The sequence below is a fragment of the Panicum virgatum genome, chromosome 5N, assembly GCF_016808335.1.
Source record: "Panicum virgatum strain AP13 chromosome 5N, P.virgatum_v5, whole genome shotgun sequence".
Classification (NCBI taxonomy): domain Eukaryota; kingdom Viridiplantae; phylum Streptophyta; class Magnoliopsida; order Poales; family Poaceae; genus Panicum; species Panicum virgatum.
Genome location: NC_053149.1, coordinates 17,620,585 through 17,638,645, shown reverse-complemented (window position 1 = coordinate 17,638,645; position 18,061 = coordinate 17,620,585). Strand labels below are relative to the sequence as shown.

At 51.0% G+C, this 18,061-nt stretch overlaps 1 protein-coding gene across 2 annotated transcripts; it reads right to left on the bottom strand.

The window, feature by feature from the left end:
- Positions 1-14,460: 14,460 nt before the first annotated feature.
- Positions 14,461-16,894, bottom strand: LOC120676294 (polygalacturonase At1g48100-like). 2 transcript variants are annotated; one of them, XM_039957530.1, is made up of 4 exons: positions 16,136-16,894; positions 15,880-16,044; positions 15,763-15,810; positions 14,461-15,664 (listed from the first exon to the last, which is right to left on the bottom strand). In XM_039957530.1, exons 1-4 carry the CDS (start codon positions 16,616-16,618, stop codon positions 14,861-14,863), a joined length of 1,500 nt encoding a protein of 499 aa, XP_039813464.1. In that variant the 5' UTR covers positions 16,619-16,894; the 3' UTR covers positions 14,461-14,860. The 2 variants fall into 2 exon arrangements, with proteins under 2 accessions (XP_039813464.1, XP_039813463.1); XM_039957529.1 differs by having other exon boundaries at positions 15,763-16,044.
- Positions 16,895-18,061: the final 1,167 nt, after the last annotated feature.

Genomic DNA, 18,061 nt, shown 5'->3' with positions numbered 1-18,061 from the left:
CTGCCGCCGATCTTCATCGCCAGGCACCAAACCCTGCCACCGATCTTGTTGATCGCCAGGTGATCCGCAGCCGCTATGGCTGACGAAGCCGCAGCCGCTGCCGCCGCCAAGCATCATGAGGAAGAGGCCCGCGCTCGTGAGGAGGAGGCCCGCGCGGCTGCCGCAACTCTAGACAAGCCGGCCAACAACTACGGCCGCTGGCGCTCCATGTTCCTCGTCGTCCTCGGCAAGTACAACCTCAAGGATCATGTCCTCTCTGACGTCTCCTACCCCGGTAGATCGGCCTGGGCGCAGATGAACTGCTGCGTCCTCATGTCGGTCTACTGCACCATCTCCAAAGATCTCCAACAGTCACTCATGATCCGGGATCCTACTGCCCGCGACGCGTGGCTGTACCTCGAGGGCGAGTTCCTTGGTCAACGCGAGTCTCGCGCCCTACTACTGGAGGCCGAGTTTCGCTCCTTCAAGCAAGGGGATCTGTCCGTTACGGACTACTGCCACCGCCTCGAGACGATGGCCGCCTCCCTCAAGGAATTCGGTGATCCAGTCGGCGATCGGCAGCTCGTCCTCACCCTTCTCCGCGGCCTCAACGGCAAGTTTCGGCATATGGTGTCGAATCTGCGGATGCAGCGCCCTATCCCAACGTTCACGGAGGCGCGCACGATGCTGCTTCTTGAGGAGATCGATGTCAACGACCTTCAGGACAATGGCCTCTCCGAGCCCAAGACCGGCACCCAGGCGTTGGTCATGACGCAGCAACCACAACAGCCTCGCGCCCCCACCGCACCTGCTGGTTCTGGCGGGGGAAACGGCGGCAACAGCGGCAACCGTCGCCGTGGACGCGGCGGCAATGGCGGCAACAACAGCGGCAACAACGGCGGGAACGATGGCAACAACAACACCGGCAACAAGGGTGCCGGCTCACCAGGACCCCGACCAGGCACGCCGTATCCCGGGTTTGGCAACCCGTGGTCCGGCTCACTCCAGCTGTGGCCGCACGGCTTCGGCGGTCTCCCTGGCCACCTGTCTCGCTCGTCGTTCGACCAGCCGCAGCAGGCGCTGCACATGATGCCGTACCAGGGGGGCTACTTCCAGACTCCACCCCCTGGCTTCGGCTATGTTGGCGGGCCACCTCCATCTACGCCCTCGGCCTCTTCGTCGACCGGGATGCCACAGAACGCGCCCTGGAACCCCATGGCCGGTGGGTCTTGGGATCTGGGGTCCCTCGCCAGCAACTTCAGCACGATGTCGCTGACGCAACCACCCAACTCCGTTGAGTGGTATGCCGACTCTGATGCTGGTTCGCACATGACCGCCCACTCTGGTATACTCTCGTCTCCCCGATCCCCCTCCTTGTTTGGTCCTTCTTCGATCATCGTCGGTAATGGTTCCTTGTTGCCTATTACCTCCACTGGCTCATACTCGTTTCCTACACCACAACGTCCTCTTGTTCTTAATGATGTTTTAGTGTCTCCTAGCATTATTAAGAACCTGATTTCTGTTCGTCGTTTTACCATTGATAATAACTGTTCCATCAAGTTTGATCCTTTTGGCCTTTCTGTGAAGGACCTTCAAACACGGAGCGTGATCGCCAGGTGCAATAACACGGGTGACCTCTACCCGTTCTTCCCACCCACCACCAGCCGCACACCCGCTCTTGCCGCGACGACTACCCTGTGGCACCGTCGTCTTGGCCATATCGGTTCCGAAGCTTTGTCCAAGCTTATTAGCTCCCAGGCTATCTCTTGTAATAAACCCAAACATGATCATTTATGCCACGCTTGCCAACTTGGCTGTCATGTTCGTCTTCCTTTTGGGTCATCAAACTCTCGTGCCGTCAATAAGTTTGATTTAATACATTGTGATCTTTGGACATCTCCAGTTGTCAGTGTGTCCGGTTACAAATATTATCTCGTTATTATTGATGATTACTCACATTATGCTTGGACATTTCCTCTTCGGCTTAAATCCGATCCTTTTCCCACTATTACTAACTTTTTTGCCCATGTGCGCATGCAGTTTGGCACTTCCGTGAAGGCTGTCCAGTGCGACAATGGCCGCGAGTTCGACAACTCCTAGGCCCGCACGTTCTTCCTCTCTCACAGTGCCATTCTTCGCATGTCTTGCCCCTACACCTCTCAGCAAAACAGTAAAGCTGAGCGCGCTCTTCGCACCATTAATAATATTGTGCGCTCCCTGCTTTTTCAAGGCAGCCTGCCACCTGTCTATTGGGTTGAGTCGCTTCATACCGCCACCTATCTCCTCACCAGGCAACCAACCTCGACTCTAGGCGGCCGTACACCGTTCTTAGCACTCCACGACACACACCCGACTTACACTCATCTTCGTGTTTTTGGTTGTGTGTGTTACCCCAATTTATCTGCCACTGCCACCCACAAATTATCTCCTCGTTCATCGTTATGTGTCTTCCTTGGTTATTCATCCGATCATAAGGGCTATCGATGTCTCGATCTTCATTCTAATCGGATTATCATCTCTCGCCATGCGGTGTTTGATGAGTCCGTGTTTCCCTTCTCCGAGATGTCCACTTCCCCCTCGGATCCCAGTACACTAAACTTCTTGAACGATGCTGATGATTATGCTATACCTGCAAGGTCTAGCACTTTGGCTGTAGGTTCTCTCATCGGCGCGTCGCCCTCGCCCGCTGTCGAGCCCATCTTCAGCGTAAGCGACCACGGCGCCCCAGGTCCCAGTGCGGACACCCTCAGTGCAACCACGCCGCCCCCTATCGAGCCAGCAGGCTCCAGCACGGGCGGCTCAGGCGCGCTGCCCCCTACTGCACCACCTTTGGACTCTAAAGGCACCCCCAACGTACTTCCGTCTGGCCCTGCTGCCCCTGCAGACCCGTCGCCCCAGGTTGTTGCCAGCAGGGCTAGGCGTACAGCCGCCACACATCCTCAGCCCATCGTGCCCATCGTCAACAATCATGGCATGAGGACTCGCGGCAAGTCCGGCTTTGTGCAGCCGGTCGATCGGCTAAATATTCATGCTGCTGCCCTCTCTCTAGTGCCGACATCAGTTCGCTCTGCCTTGACTGATCCACATTGGCGGGTAGCGATACAGGCCGAGTTTGATGCACTCCAGGCCAATGGCACCTGGGACTTGGTCCCTCGACCGCACGGCATCAACCTCGTCTCTGGTAAATGGGTCTTTCGACGTAAATTTTTGGCTGGTGGCTCTCTTGATTGTTACAAGACTCGTTGGGTTCTTCGGGGATTCACTCAATGTCCTGGCATTGACTACGATGAGACTTTCAGTCCGGTTGTCAAACCTGCCACTATCCGAGTTGTTCTCACTCTGGCTTTGTCCCGTTCTTGGCCTATTCATCAGCTGGACATCAAGAATGCTTTCCTCCATGGGACACTCAATGAGACATTTCTGAGCAGCCCTCAGGTTTTGTTGACTCCTCTCAGCCCAATTTTGTCTGTCGCTTGAACAAGTCTCTGTATGGGTTGAAGCAGGCTCCGCGCGCTTGGTATAGTCGCTTTGCTGGACACATCACCTCTCTTGGTTTCCTTGAATCCAAGGCTGATTCGTTGCTCTTCATATACCGCCGCAGTGCTAATACAGCTTTCCTGCTTCTCTATGTCGATGATATTGTTCTGACAGCCTCGTCACCTAGACTCCTTCAGCAGATTATTGCAGCTCTTTAGAAGGAATTCTCTATGATGGATATGGGTCCTCTTCATCACTTTCTGGGCTTATCAGTTGAGCGCCGAGCTGATTCACTCTTTCTCTCTCAGAAGCAGTACATGCTGGACATTCTGGACCGTGCTGGTATGAGTGGCTGTAAGCCTTGCAGCACACCTGTTGACACTCACGCCAAGCTGTCTGTGGATGGTGTTCCGGTGGCTGACCCGACACAGTTTCACAGCATTCCTGGTGCCCTTCAGTACCTCGCGTTCACTCGTCCTGATATTGCCTATGCCGTCCAGCAGATTTGCCTTCATATGCATGACCCGAAAGAGCCTCACCTCGCCACCATGAAGCGCATCCTGCGCTATGTTCAAGGAACCTTGGATCTTTGTTTCTATCTTCACCGGACCTCACCTGTTGATCTTACAGTCTACTCTGATGCTGATTGGGCTGGTTGCCCCGACACCCGTCGTTCTACCTCTGGCTACGGTGTGTTCTTGGGCGACAATCTGATTTCCTGGTCTTCGAAGCATCAGGCTACTATCTCTCGATCCAGTGCTGAGGCCGAGTATCGCGTTGTCGCCATTGGAGTTGTGGAGGCGCCAACTCCTTCATGAGCTCCCTTGCCCTTTTCGTCAAGCCACCATCGTGTATTGTGACAATGTCAGTGCAGTTTACTTGTCCACCAACCCTATTCAGCACCAGTGGACCAAGCATGTGGAGATTAATCTTACACTTCGTACGTGACCGTGTCGTCCTTGGAGAAGTTCGTGTTCTGCATGTACCTACAACATCTCAATACGCCGACATCTTCACCAAGAGCCTCCCGACTTCGGTTTTCGTTGAGTTTAGAAACAGTCTGAATGTTCGCGGTGCTTCCAGTTCTGACTGTGGGGGAGTGTTAGATTGTAAACGTAACACGGCCCATGAGCCTGCCGTACCCGGCTCCCTATCGTGCCTATATGTACACAACTGTGGTTCCTGAGTAATGCATCGCGTATTCCACGTATCCTATTCGCTATCAATACTTCCTCCGTCCCGATATATAAGGCGTAACCACCTTAGGTTCAAGGACTAAAGAACGTATTTAATTCTCTATTAACAACAGTATTACTGCATTGATATACGTGCGTCTGTGTGTCTAGAGAGAGAACGCCTTTATATTAGGAACTTGAATAAAAAGCAATTACGCCTTATATATTAGAGCCGAGAGAGTACTTGTTTACAAGCAGGACATGTCCCACGCACTGTGACTATCATCTGCCGCGTGCTGTCAGCTGTCCGGCCTCGAGGAATAGTATAGCCGAGGGACGGGACGCAGACTCATCACACAACCATCACAGACCGCGGTGCACATCAAGGTCAAACTACATCTGTTCCATGTAGCAGGCCGCATTGGGAACAGGAGTGGGCAGCTGTGTCTGTGCCTGTCTTCCCCCTAGTTCACCGTAGCTCGAGATCATGCTAGGGTGTAATTTTTTTAAATAACGGGCTATGACATTTAGTGGCAAATATCCTAAAATGCTGATAGCAAAAGCTATAACCAGACATACAAAGTCATAGCCGGTTATAGCGAACTATTTTTACTAGCGGTAGCTCTCAAAAAGACTATAGCAGAAGATAACGGCAGCTAATCTGACTATTTAAAACCTTTGTGCAAGTTTACCCATTAACTTCAGATTGGTCGCTCAGTGCACGCCCTCCCAAATGTCACAGTGTTCTCACGACTCGTCCAACGTGCCATGCGCGTACAGAGGTAAGGAGCAGCAGGTTTTAAGAAACCCGATCCATTCCTTCCCCTCCCATCTAGTGGCGGGCCTGCCACTAAGGCCACCCGAGCCGTGGCTCTAGTCACGGTCCAATAATCTCCACTACAACTTCTTAATTTTAATCTAAAATAATCTAGAAGTTCAATCCATTGAAAAGATTCAATAACTAAAGATTCATGTACATTGCCAAATTTAGCCCTAGTTATGGGCCGGAGCTAAGTCCGTCCCTGCTCCCATCCACTCATCCCCGCTCAGGATGCAAGTAGGTTAGAATTAGTTCAACCAGTGATTAACCCAGACAACCCATTAATATTATTTCTTGGTTTTGGGTTACACCGCTGCATTTCAGTGTTTACCCAAACAACCCAAATGGGTCAACCAAAACACCAGAACTGAATGGATCATCATGCTCTGCAGCTGCCAGAAATGACGATTCTTCAAGCCCAGCAAGGCGATGAGAATCAACCAATAGTTCCTTTCTTCTTTCTCTCCACGAGCCCATTCTCACACGCCGCCGCCACCGATGCCGCACCGCTCCGCACGGGCGCACCCACCAATAGCTCACCGGAGATGGATGGCTCTGGCTGTCTGTCAGTTGGGTTGCAATCAGCTAGAATCAAATCAATGTAGGCTTCCTCTTTCATCCGCTGCCTTCCGCTCTACTCGACTTTCCTGCTGCTGCCGGCCCCTTGCCCTTCCATGTTCGCCGGTAAGGCACTAGGAGACAGTTGCAATTATTTTATTTAATGTTGCATGACAGGATTTGAAATTGAGATCTCTAGCTCTAATATCATATTGAGCTGTATACACCAACCAATTCAACCCAAAAATATAAACGGGCAGGGATATGTGGGTAATTCACTTAGGGATCGTTTGGCATGGCTTATGCTATAACGGTTTTCACTGGTGAAGTCAAAGCCGGCAAACCAAAAAAAGGGCTTTGCCTAGCTTGTAGTTGATTTAATCACGAGCTTACAAAACAGCTTCATGCTATAGTGTCTCAACTTGCATAAAATAAGTGAAGCTGAAGCCAAAATAAGCTATGCCAATCAGACTCTTATACTTCAATTAACACTGCACCTATTGGCACCCACCTGCTATGGAACATATATCTGTTTCACTTTCCACCATGAACAATGGTGTATGGGAATATGGACGCTTACTTTACCGTAAATAGTTAGCCACAGAAGCACTAGAACTTACCATACCATCTCCTTTCCATCTGCTTCAGAGCACGGGCACCTGCACTCCGACGGCAAGAACACTGACTGCAACTCTGCAAGTCACTCCGCGGCCTTGCCTTAACCCCTGGTCAGATTCAATTCCGGACAAGAATCACGAATGTCAAGTCCCTCGCTCGCCCGTGGTCCAGGTCGAGGCCCTAGCTAGTAGCGGTACGTTCAGCGGCGTGCTTTGCTTACAGTGGCAAAAGCGTGCGCAGAAGCGCACACTGAGATGAGGACTGAGCGAGACACATGGTCCTGCGTGCTTCATCCTACATGCCGCGCATGATCTCAAGATTCTGAGCTCCGCCCCCACAATAATGCAGCTGCTGCTGCAGGCCTCATGGAGGCTTCGTTGTCTCGGACCTTTTTGAGGCGACGCAGGTTGCAGATAAGATTTGAGCTTTCCGAAGATCTTGCGCGGAGTCGTCCGGAGATGCTGGGGCGCCCCTCTGCGCAGGGTCATCTATCTCTGCATCTGTAGCGCAAATGGGATGTTTACTTGTGTCGTTGTCAGAGCCGGCCGGCCTCAGAGCGAGGTCAGATGGAGTGTGCTTGTGTTGTCCAATAGAGAGAGCTCACTTGCGGTTGTAGGAGTACATGTACTGCATTGACAAAGAGATGCCAGCCTGGGCATGTTTCTTGGATAATTCTTTTTCGAGAGATGTTTGGATAAGTTTGAAATCATCGCTGCATTGCAATGATGTAGACCACAGTTCAGCGTTATTTGTTTTGTTCAAACATTGATCAGTTGCAGATACTTTAATTTACTATATATAGTTTTCGTGGCCTGGACATTTATTTGGGGAAAGCGTTCAGTTTGCATGATCCAAAACACAGGAATTTGAATCGAGGTCGCCCCCATTTCCATTACGAGAACGGACATAACACAGGGATTAGAAGGAAAGAAATTATTGTAATTCACGAGGACTTGTTCCAGGGGCGAAGCTACTCCCTCCGTCTTGAAATGTAGGGCATTCTAGAGTTCAAATTTTGTACTCAAATGTAAGTCATTCTAGATTGAGAGTGGATCAAATCATATTAATTGTACATCGTTTTCGGGTCTTTTTAATAGAAAGACGTGCATGAAGCCATGTTGGGGGAGGTGCATGTGGGGAAGGTGCATGGGAAAGAGTATGGTACTTTAATTAGAACATATTTGATTACTCAAATAGAGTCACAATGTTTAATAATTAGGGGTAGGAGAGTCTTTTCTCCATCTCCATAATCTGTTGGAAAAATCCTAGAATAACCTACATTTCGGGACGGAGGGAGTACATATTAATTTAGGGTGCACATGCACCCACAAAAAATTACCAAAACAGTAATTAGGTCTATTTTTCACAATATATGCACCCCTCAATGTTCAAGTCTATATGCACCCTAGCTTCACCACTGACTTGTGCGGCTCTATGTCATCAACCCCATATGGTACAATTTTTCACAAATCACAATTTTGAAGGCAAATCAATGCCATAAAACTGCCTTGGACGTGTACCTAGCTAGAATTCAACGCAACAGCGTGTGTACCAGCCAGAAGCCAAACTCGATTCTGAAAAATTCGGATGGTAGTCATCACTACAATTTTGGTCTTCAATGCTAAATTTCGCTGAAATGTAACCCAACTGATCGATTATTACTGAAGTGGTACTGCACAAGTTGTTTCACTTCACTGAAAAGGTGATCAAGTAATGCTGAATCAATCCTCTGAACTTTACTACATGATCAAGTCAAAAATAAACTTCAACAGTTGACGTATGCAAACCTGCTTGCGGCTATAAAGCGACAGCAAAGCGTAAATGCACTGAGATCACTTTTTAAGATAGTACGACACAGTACAAACCAGTTTAAAACTGATATCTAGCTTGCCACATAGGAGATATTTATATCCATGATAGAATAAGAAAACAAATTAATGGAGTCCAGCACAAGCTGCTGATCGGCGTGGTTTTTATATTTTATCTTTTGTTGTTTCTAGTGGGCATTGCATTACTACCGGAGACATGCTAATCAAACGACATTGGATTTTGTTTGGAGCAGGAGGCATGAACAGCTCATCTGGACACTTTTAAATCGTACCCTGCCTGCAATGAGATGGCAGATTGGCAGGTTAAAAGGCTCTTTAGCATTTACCAATTTGCCGTTATATACTGCAATTTGATTGCACACCTTTTTATTGGAGTATTTTATCGCGCACACGATTTAAATCTTTTTCCACTATATATTTTATTATAAGATTTATTTCTTTCCTGAGATGGAAACTTCTATACTAAGTCATAAGATATTGAATCTTGAAATTCAGTTAATTATTGCATGTAGCTTGTTAGGCAGTGAATTGTATATGTAGGTCATCAATATAATATTGTGTAATTGGGCATTTACGTATGCATGTTTGGAAAATGACATTGCTTGTAAGATCAATTTGACACGATCCTACGGACCACCGCACTAGTGGTGTGAGAAATGATGTGAAATTTTGTTCTTTACCTCAAATGTGAGTTTGGGCATCAGCAAAGAGGAAAAAAGAAAATACAAAGGATTAGGAAAAGTTTTCTGTGATTTTAATCATAACTTTTTATGTCTCAAAATTTGTAGGCGTGTATGAAAAATAATTGAAACATAAATGTGTATATAATTGTATATAGTATATATAATGAAAGAAATCTGTAGGCATATATAATATAATGAAAAATAATGCATAAGGCATCACCAAAGTGAAAAAATTACATAAACTACTAGATCTTGAATTTATTGGTTGTATGAATCAGTATAGTATATATTATAAATGCAAAATGTATGTGTTGCTAATAATGCCGGCTAGCTTTAATCTTTTGCAGCAATTAAAATAATGGATGTCCTTGTTTGCCAAGGCCAACTAGCGCAACTAACAAAATCCAAAGAAATGTTGGGTCGGTTTCTACCAGGGAGAAAGGTAAGGGCTTTGAAGCAGCCAGATAGCTAGCTAGCAGAGAGTTAGGATTTAGGACCCATCACGCTAGGCAAGCTAGGTAGTAGCCTCACCCCTAGCAGAGGGGACCAAAAGAAAACTGAGAAAAAGCGCGAGGTAAAGGTGGTAAACGAGGCAAAAGGGAGAGGGAAAGAAGAAGGAATGAAAACAATGACCACCATCCAGCAGACCGGTAGATGCATAATCCGGCATGCGAATAGCTGGAAGAAGCTGAGCTCGAAGCAAATAAAGCTTAGCTTGTTGGCAGCTGCTCCAAAGCGCGTGTGCTTCCACTGCGCAAGCCAGGAAATGCACGTACACATCTCTGCGCGCATGCAAGAGACGCACACACAATGCATGTCACTCTTGGCCAATAATTGAGCCGGAAGGACACTTGACGCATGCAAATTGGCAAATTGCAGCAGCTTGCCAACACTCAGGAGGAAGAAGCAGAACACCACCCATGGATCTCTCTATATAAACCTGAACAAAAACTGAGCACGACTGCTCATCAGGCCAAGTCCCAAGATCAACGATCGATCACTGGGACTCACTCACTGAGCTAATGCCACTACCGGATTCAGCGTCTTTGCCGAGTGTCAGGCACACTCGGCAAAGGCAGTTATACACTCGGTGAACACTTTGCCGAGTGTAACACTTGGCAAAGACTACTCGGCAAAGCCTCTGACCACTCGGCATGCGAACTGTTGGCAGAGATAGAAAGCAATGGCACGAGCACGCGAGGCTGCTCTGTACGCGAGGGACGCGAGTGCAGAGAGCTGCTGGCGGCGGCAGCAGTGGGGGTGTATAGTAGTATATATATAATCAATTGATGCCGCCGGGGAGCAGCCGTAGGTGGGCTACGTAGTGGCCGCGGTAGTGGTCGTGGCAGCGACGACGTCGTCAGAACGCCGGCCGGCCGTGCTCTCTTTTCCCTCCCGTGCCCGCGCTTTTGCGGACTCCCGGTTGACCTCGCCACCACCGCGCTCGATCCGGCCCCCCTCGCACCCACATGCGTGCGTGCGTGCACCGACCCGGCCACCCACCGCCGCGCCCGCCTCCGGTCCGCGAGCTGCGGCCGGCGCCGCTGCACCACGCGCGCTGCCGGCGGCCGGCCGGCCGACTAGCCGGCCGGCGGCCGCGCGCGCTGTACATGTGCGCGTGGGCGGTGGGTGGAGGGCGACGGCCTCGAATCCTCGATCTATCAGGCGCGGCGCTGCCGCTGCGTGGATACATGGATGGGGGTGGGGTCCGGCCGCACAGTGTGGTGCCTGAGCTAGTGGCGCTGCGAGGTTGCCTGCGGACAGGGGCGTCTTCCCGGGTTTCGGAGAGTGCTCGCCGCATCTACGCCTACTACTGCCTACTACCCATGGAATCGAATCGAATCGAGAGCTAATACCTACGACCTGTCGTGTGTCGTCTGTTCCAGTCGTCGTGCTGCATATGCATCGTCCATTCATGTCATCGTACTACGTGTCATGCTTTGCTAGCTTGGCATTGGTCTAGCACTCTAGCTATTAGCTGGGTGCGTCGAAGTTACTAGAACTTACCACGCATGGAGCACACTGTTTAGAAATGGCAAGTGGCCATAGCGCGTATACCGGGCTTACGAGCGTTTGGACGTCTTGTCGCATCAGGCTTTGTCGGCCGCTCATGTTACTACTACTATTACATCTACATCTAGCGTGTTTAATTTGGGTTATTTAATTTCCTACATCTACAAATATGGCTTTCTTCTACTATTTCTTAATTTCTTGCTACTCCCTCCATTCTAAAATAAGTGTTCGTTTAGAATATTCAGATACATTACTAGTAGTGACAAATGATCTTATTACCTCTAATTAACTATAGCAGTTGTGATTGAAAACTACGTTGTTTATTTGATTCCCTATATCTTTAATAAATGCAAATGCATTGGAAATAGAAAAGTATCTTCTACGTAGGTCTTCCTCTATTAAAAAACATTATTCTTTTAGAAAATTTAAGACACATTATCCATACTAAGAAATGATCTTGCTGCCCCTAATTACTATAGCAATTGTGATTGGAAACCTTGTGGTTTATTTGGTTTTCTACATCGATCCTCATCAATAGCTTTAACTAGATGAACCTTAATACAAGGTACGCAAACAATTTTTGTGAGATAAATTTTAAATGCTAAAACAACATTCTTTTGGAGATGGGGGAATATTTGATTGACTCCATACCTTTCTCAGTATAATTTTTCTTGATTTTGATATTGCTTTAATTAGATGACCCTCACTGCAAACTAAAGGAACATCTTTCTGGGACAAAATTTGAATGTTAAAGGAACTTATTTTAGGATGGAAGGAGTACAGCTTAGCGGTGTAAAAAGTAAGTGGTACGTCAAGCAGAGATTCAATTGCACCTCCGGGAAAGCACCAACGGAAATGTGGGCACATATACATAGCGGCACGGCATCCATGAGAAATTAATAAAGGAACTAGTCTAGTTGATGAACTAGCTATAGTGTCGACAGAAAAGTTTAAGTGTACTCTAGAATTAGTTGCAAGTTGTTGAACTTTCACAAAAGGAGCTTGCTTTGTACTGGTTCTAAATTATTTGTTACTTTCTAAAAGGGGGGGGGCGATAACAATCCTTTCTAATAAAACTCTGAATAAATGATGGTAACAGACCAGTCCTCATGAGTGAAATTCCCGCTTCTTAGCGAGAGCCAACACTCCCTCCCGCCTGAAACATACACTACTACAGAAAATATATTTAATCCAACACATTAATCCCAGCTGCCATTGGATCCAGGACTAATGAAGACTATAGTCCTGGGTCCAAAGGTTAGGGGCGGCAGGGAGCTTTAGTCCTCATTGGAGCCACCTACCGAGACAAAATGTCACCTTTTTAGTTCCGCGTGGTAACACCAATTTGGACTAAATGATGACCCTGTGGTCCCAGTTTGTGTCTCCAACCCGGACTAAAAGGGGCCTTTAGTCCCGGTTGGTGGCTCCAACCCAGACTCCATGTAAAGTCGCATGTGTTGTGTAGGTGGGGTGTTAAAAAAGCTAAACGCGAGGCAAGACATCTTGGGTTCTGAGTCTTGAGTTGCGCGGAATGAAAATCGGGACTAAAGGCCCGTTATTATTTACTAGTGATATGACATCTTTATGCAAATTCTCTAGACCATAAATATATGAAACTTTATTTGCTGACATTATGGTTTATGGAGAGGGAGTCAGAGAGGTACATTGGGAAAACATTTATATTAATCACATGAATCTGTTAGAGTAAATGATTTTTTTTACAAATGGGAGTAGTATTATTTCACACTTGTGATGTATATGCAAACCTGCAGCTATCATTGTCAGCTCACATTTTCTTAATACAAAGATACTCAGCTCTCCTTTGTATTCGAGGGGGAAAAATGTCAGCTCCATATACATGCCCCAGTGCTGTGTACTGCTCCATCGATCCGTGTAACCTGATCTCCCCGGTACTGGGTCTACCGGCCTGTTCCGTGGCCAACTCTTGAGTCATCATCCCCAGCGTTCACGTACTCTCTAGCAGTCTTGACCTCGCGCTCCCCCCTGCTGCTTTTCCGCGGCCTAATTGGACGGAGACTGCTCGTAGCTCGTGCACATGCGTACGATACATTACATTACACGCACCCTGGCTATCGTTAGCTAGTACTCCCTCCTTCCCTGTTTATAAGGCATACACGTATATCAAGATTCAAACCTTGTCATCTTTGACCAATAATTTGACTATTAAATTTTTATTTTTATAATGCAAATTTCATATGATTGGATTCATAATCAAATATATTTTACAATGATTATAAGTTTATAATCAAAAGTGATATAATATATGATAAATAAATGGTCAAAGTGTTGTTTAGAAGACCGTGTCATGTTCCACCATGCCTTATAAACGGGGAAGGAGGGGTAGCTCGATAGGACGATCACCAAACGGTCGATCCGAGCGAGCCACAGGCAAATTATGAAGCAATCATGTGGCTCCTTCTTTTTTGCTGTTTGTCCTCGTGCTCTTCTGATTTGGGCAGCTATATTCTTCGTGATCTCCCGCTTACTCCCTCTCTGTCGTCGTCGTCCCTCTGCCACACGCGCCCACAAGAACACTAAAACCTTCCCTTTGTACGCGCCTTTTTGCTACAGATAGATCGATCGAGGCAAATTAAACAGCCGGTCCTGCATGCTGGTTGGGCAGGTTTCTCTCGTGGTTGGTTAGGTGCTTGCACTGTTTGCTCTTGGCCCATCTCCACTCCACAATGGACAACAGCCATTCTCAGCCAGTCTCTCCACACACCTTTTCATCTGCTGGATCCTTCGTCATTCCTGGCAGCTGCTAGTGGTAGAAACAAGGCTGTGCTTCAGCAACAGCAACACAGTTTATTTACTGTATGTTAACACATTCTATACTATGTAACTGTTGTTCGTTCGAGGCTTGACATCCGTTAGTTGCGTGAGTACGGCATGGACAGAAAGTTTATGTGGCAGGATGCATCGCAACAGGCAGGCCCGCCGGGGCCCCTGGTGATGGAGAGGTCGTCGTGGCCTTGCACACTTTGTGCTTGTTTTTCTGCCTCTCATTCAATGGCAGCTTTACCGTACGCACCTTTTGATTCCGGTTTTGAGCTGTGCTCATCATCATGCACGTACCCATTATCTCTGCCTGCACTGACGTAATTTGATTTCCATATGCATATAAAAAAATTCCTACCTGCTTCACTGGCTGCATATAATGTGGTGTTGTTGGAGTACAATTATCTAAAAACCAGGTTTTTTCTAAATAATTGTTAGAGTGAGGAGGTACAGGCACTTGGAGGAGGTACTATAGTATAAGGTGAGCTGATGTGAGCAGGGGAAAAAGCTAGACACAATTTTGAAGTGTGGTACGTGTATCAAGTGAAACATGCACACACAACAAGAGATTATTATTGCTACGGAAGGGAAACATGCGCACGCACACATCCCAGTCATGCAATGGTACGTGCTATGCATGTGCGGCAAGTGTCCTATATGCATGGCACCAAGCAGCATTCCTTCTATACATACTGTGTATACATTCCGGTAATACTCACTCAAATCCCTGCTTGTTACTAGCTAGTATACCTTTATCTTCTTTTCTATATATACATAAGTAATCACGCTTTAACAACCGTGTTTTATCTGCACTAATCTTACTTTTCTCTGTCATCTGTTGGCCTCCCTCTAAACAAGTACCAGGATTGCAGATCACTATTAATTAGATTGTACGACGACCTCGATCGGTCAGTAGCATTTCAAGCTGCTCTTGTCGGCGTAGTTACCGGGCACGCCGTCCATGAGGCACGCCACCGGCGGCACCGTGGGCGCGGCGGCGTTCCCATAGACGTTCCAGCAGAAGGGTTCGTCGGCCGCCTGCCCCGACGACGACGCCGCCGGGAGCAGCTCGACGTCGGCGAGCGTGATGTTGGTGCAGGGCACGGCGTCGCTGCAGCCGAAGTGGATCGGCGGGCTGCGCGCGTCGTAGGTGCCCCGGATCCCGGCGTAGGAGACGCCGGAGACGAAGACGGCGGTGGTGGCGTTCTCGCAGGTCCTGGAGAGGCAGTAGTACTGGTCGATGATGATGGGGTTGCGCACGGCGTCCATGCGCACGTTCTCGAACGCCACCGACGACACGGACCCCGACCCGCCCTGCCACGTCTTGATCCGGACCCCGTTGTCGGAGCGCCGGATCACGGCGTTGCGCACGGTCACGTTGGCCACGCACGCCCGGGTGCCCTGCTTGCCCAGGGACCCGATGCTGATGCCGTGCCCCAGGGCGCAGGTCACGTTCTCGATGCGCACGTTGAGGGCGCCGGCGCCGATGGAGACGCAGTCGTCGCCGTTGGAGACCGCCGTGTTGGCGACGAGCACGTCCTGGGTGTTCTCGATGTGGATGCCGTCCGTGTTGGGGCTCTGCTGCGGCGAGCTGATGGACAGCCCGCTCACCACCACGCCGCGGCAGCTGTCGAAGCGGAAGTGGAACTCGGGGCTGTTCTGCACCCTCAGGCCCTGCACCGTCACGTTGTTGCTCGTGAAGAACCGGAGCGCCTGCAGGCAGCAGGTCACCATTGTCAGCCACTCTAAGCTAGCTAGGCCGATCAGATCCAAGTGGCGGTTGGTGCGGTTAAAGTCGTTAGGCAACTTACCACTGGGCTGTCGCAGGATGCTCCGTGGCCGCTTGATCCGCCCTGGCCCTGCAGAGGAATTTCTTCAGACACTTGTGCAACTATGTACTCCTTCCTGATCGAGTACAAGTAGACTACCTTGTGAGCCTTGCAGGGAAGGTCCCACCACTTCTGGCCCTTGCCGTCGATGAGCCCGGCACCGCGCAGCGTCGTGCCGTGGGCGTTGTAGAACACGAGCCAGTTGCGCTTGTTGTTGGCCGGCCACTTGTCGGGGTCGCTCGGCGCCACCATCGTCCCGTCGAGCTGCGCGCGCACGCCATTGGGATCGTCAACTCCAAGTCAAGATCATCACGCACGTCTGCATTTCTCTCCATGGCGGCCGGCGAGCACGTACCTGGATCGTGACGCTGCCCTGGCACGGGCCGGTGAAGACGGTGCTGTGCACGAGGAACGAGTACCCGGCGGCGGCGAGCACGACGCCGTCCCCGTCCTCCGAGCACGCGGTGTCCCACGCCGTCTTGATGGCGTCGGTGTCGTCCGCCACGCCGTCCCCGACCGCGCCGAAGTCCTTCACGACGTCGTACACGGCGGCCGCGCCGCCCGCCGCGGTCTCTGGCGCCGGCGCGGGGGCCGCGCCGCCGGCCCCCGACGACGACGACGGCGGCGGCGGGGCCGGGGGAGAGGCGCCCGGCGCGTGCGGAGGCGCGTGCCGCCTGGAGCTCGCCGGGCCCGGAGCCTGGGAGGGCGCGTGCGCCGAGTTGTGCCTGGTGTGCTTGGTGTGGCGGTGGTGGCGTCCCTGCGCGCCGCCGCAGAGGCACCCCGAGGCGACGGCGAGCGCGAGGAGCAGAGCAATGGCGGTCCTGGCGGCGACCTCCATTAGCGCGGTCGCTGTCGCGGGGATCTAGCAAGCAAGCTACTGCAGCTAGCTGGCTGGCTAGGACGAGCTGAGCTAGCTAGCTAGACACTGCCGGAGGCGAGGCGAGGCGAGGCAGTTAGCCGCGGTAGTTGTTGGCTTGGAGACGCACGGATTTATAGGTGGCGCGCCGTGCGCAGGAACAGGGGACGGGAGGAGGAGCAGGATTGGAAGAGGGGAGGGAGGGCGGTGGTGGTGGTGGTGGGAGAGCAGCGCGGTAGTGGAGGCCTCATCAGAGGCTTGTTATCTTGGCCACCCGCGCCGAAGGGCGGGGCGGTTTTTCTAATGGCGGCGACCGACCTGCCGCGCGCGCGCCACCGGTGGCCACTGACCCCCCCCCCCCCCCCCCCCCCCCGCTAGCTTTTTCGGCTCATTGCGCCGCGGGCGTGCGCGCGCTGGTGCACGGGCGTGCACGGCCGCGGGAACGGACGGGGAAAGACTTGCCAAAAGAAGAAGTAAAGGGAGGGGGTGGAGGACGGAGGCGACGAGCCCCATCCGGAGTGGTCGCCAGGAATATTCAAGCCGGGCATCATGGACGACTCGCTCGCACTAGCGCCTGCCGGATCGTTTCCGGCCGCCAGCGCTCCCGGCAGATCGCTCGGCGCGCCGCGCGCGTGCCGGACGTCGCCGTCGCCGTTCCCGTCACGTTCCTTGATGTGCAGGCCGGCGTGTAGCAGCAAGCTGCGCGCGGCGGCTACGCGTGTTCGCGTCCGTCGCTTTCGAGCCCGGGCATGGATGGATGCATTGTGCTCGGGGGGAATATAGAAGATGAACAGAGTTGGACCCCAAATCAAATCGTCCTTGTTCCGCGAGGACGAAGCCGATCGAGATCGGCACGGGGCGTACCCTGGTGCGTGATTGGCCGACGGAGCTCCATGCGTGCGTGCGCTAGCTCTCGTGGTCAGAGATTGCTGCTGCTGCTGGCTGCTGAGGCGAGTGCACCGGCGAGCAATCCGATCCTGATAGCGCCACCACTAGCTAGGTCTCCGGCAAAGCTACTGCCTAGGTGGCGCGCTTTGGATGTGTACTTGTGAATATAGATGGCCGTTTGGCCCGATGCTCATTGGGGCCCGAGACCCGGCCCAATTTAGCCCGACTCGAGCACGATCCGGGCCCGATTATTATTGGGTTCCGGGCGGCACGGGCACGATAGCCGGGCCGTGCCTAGGCCTCACTGTCAGCCATGGACGCATCCAGTCACGGCCCGAAAAAAAAGGGCGGCCCGATTGGCCCGATGGGTAGCACGATAGGCCCGTTTAAATACTATGTTATTCATTATCAAATCCTATTTAAACATTTTCAGGCCGCCGGGCTGCCGGGCCGGGCCGGCCCGATTAAATCAATTTCGGGTCGTGTCTGGGCCGGCACTTTAGCCCATGGACAAGCACGGCACGACCCGTTAATATT

Coding starts and splice junctions, on each gene's coding strand:
- LOC120676294 (XM_039957529.1), bottom strand. CDS start 16,618: ATGGAGGTCGCCGCCAGGACCGCCATTGCTCTGCTCCTCGCGCTCGCC. Junction 16,045..16,135: donor AGGGCAGCGTCACGATCCAG/GTACGTGCTCGC, acceptor GTGCGCGCGCAG/CTCGACGGGACGATGGTGGC. Junction 15,665..15,762: donor CATCCTGCGACAGCCCAGTG/GTAAGTTGCCTA, acceptor TGCTGCCTGCAG/GCGCTCCGGTTCTTCACGAG.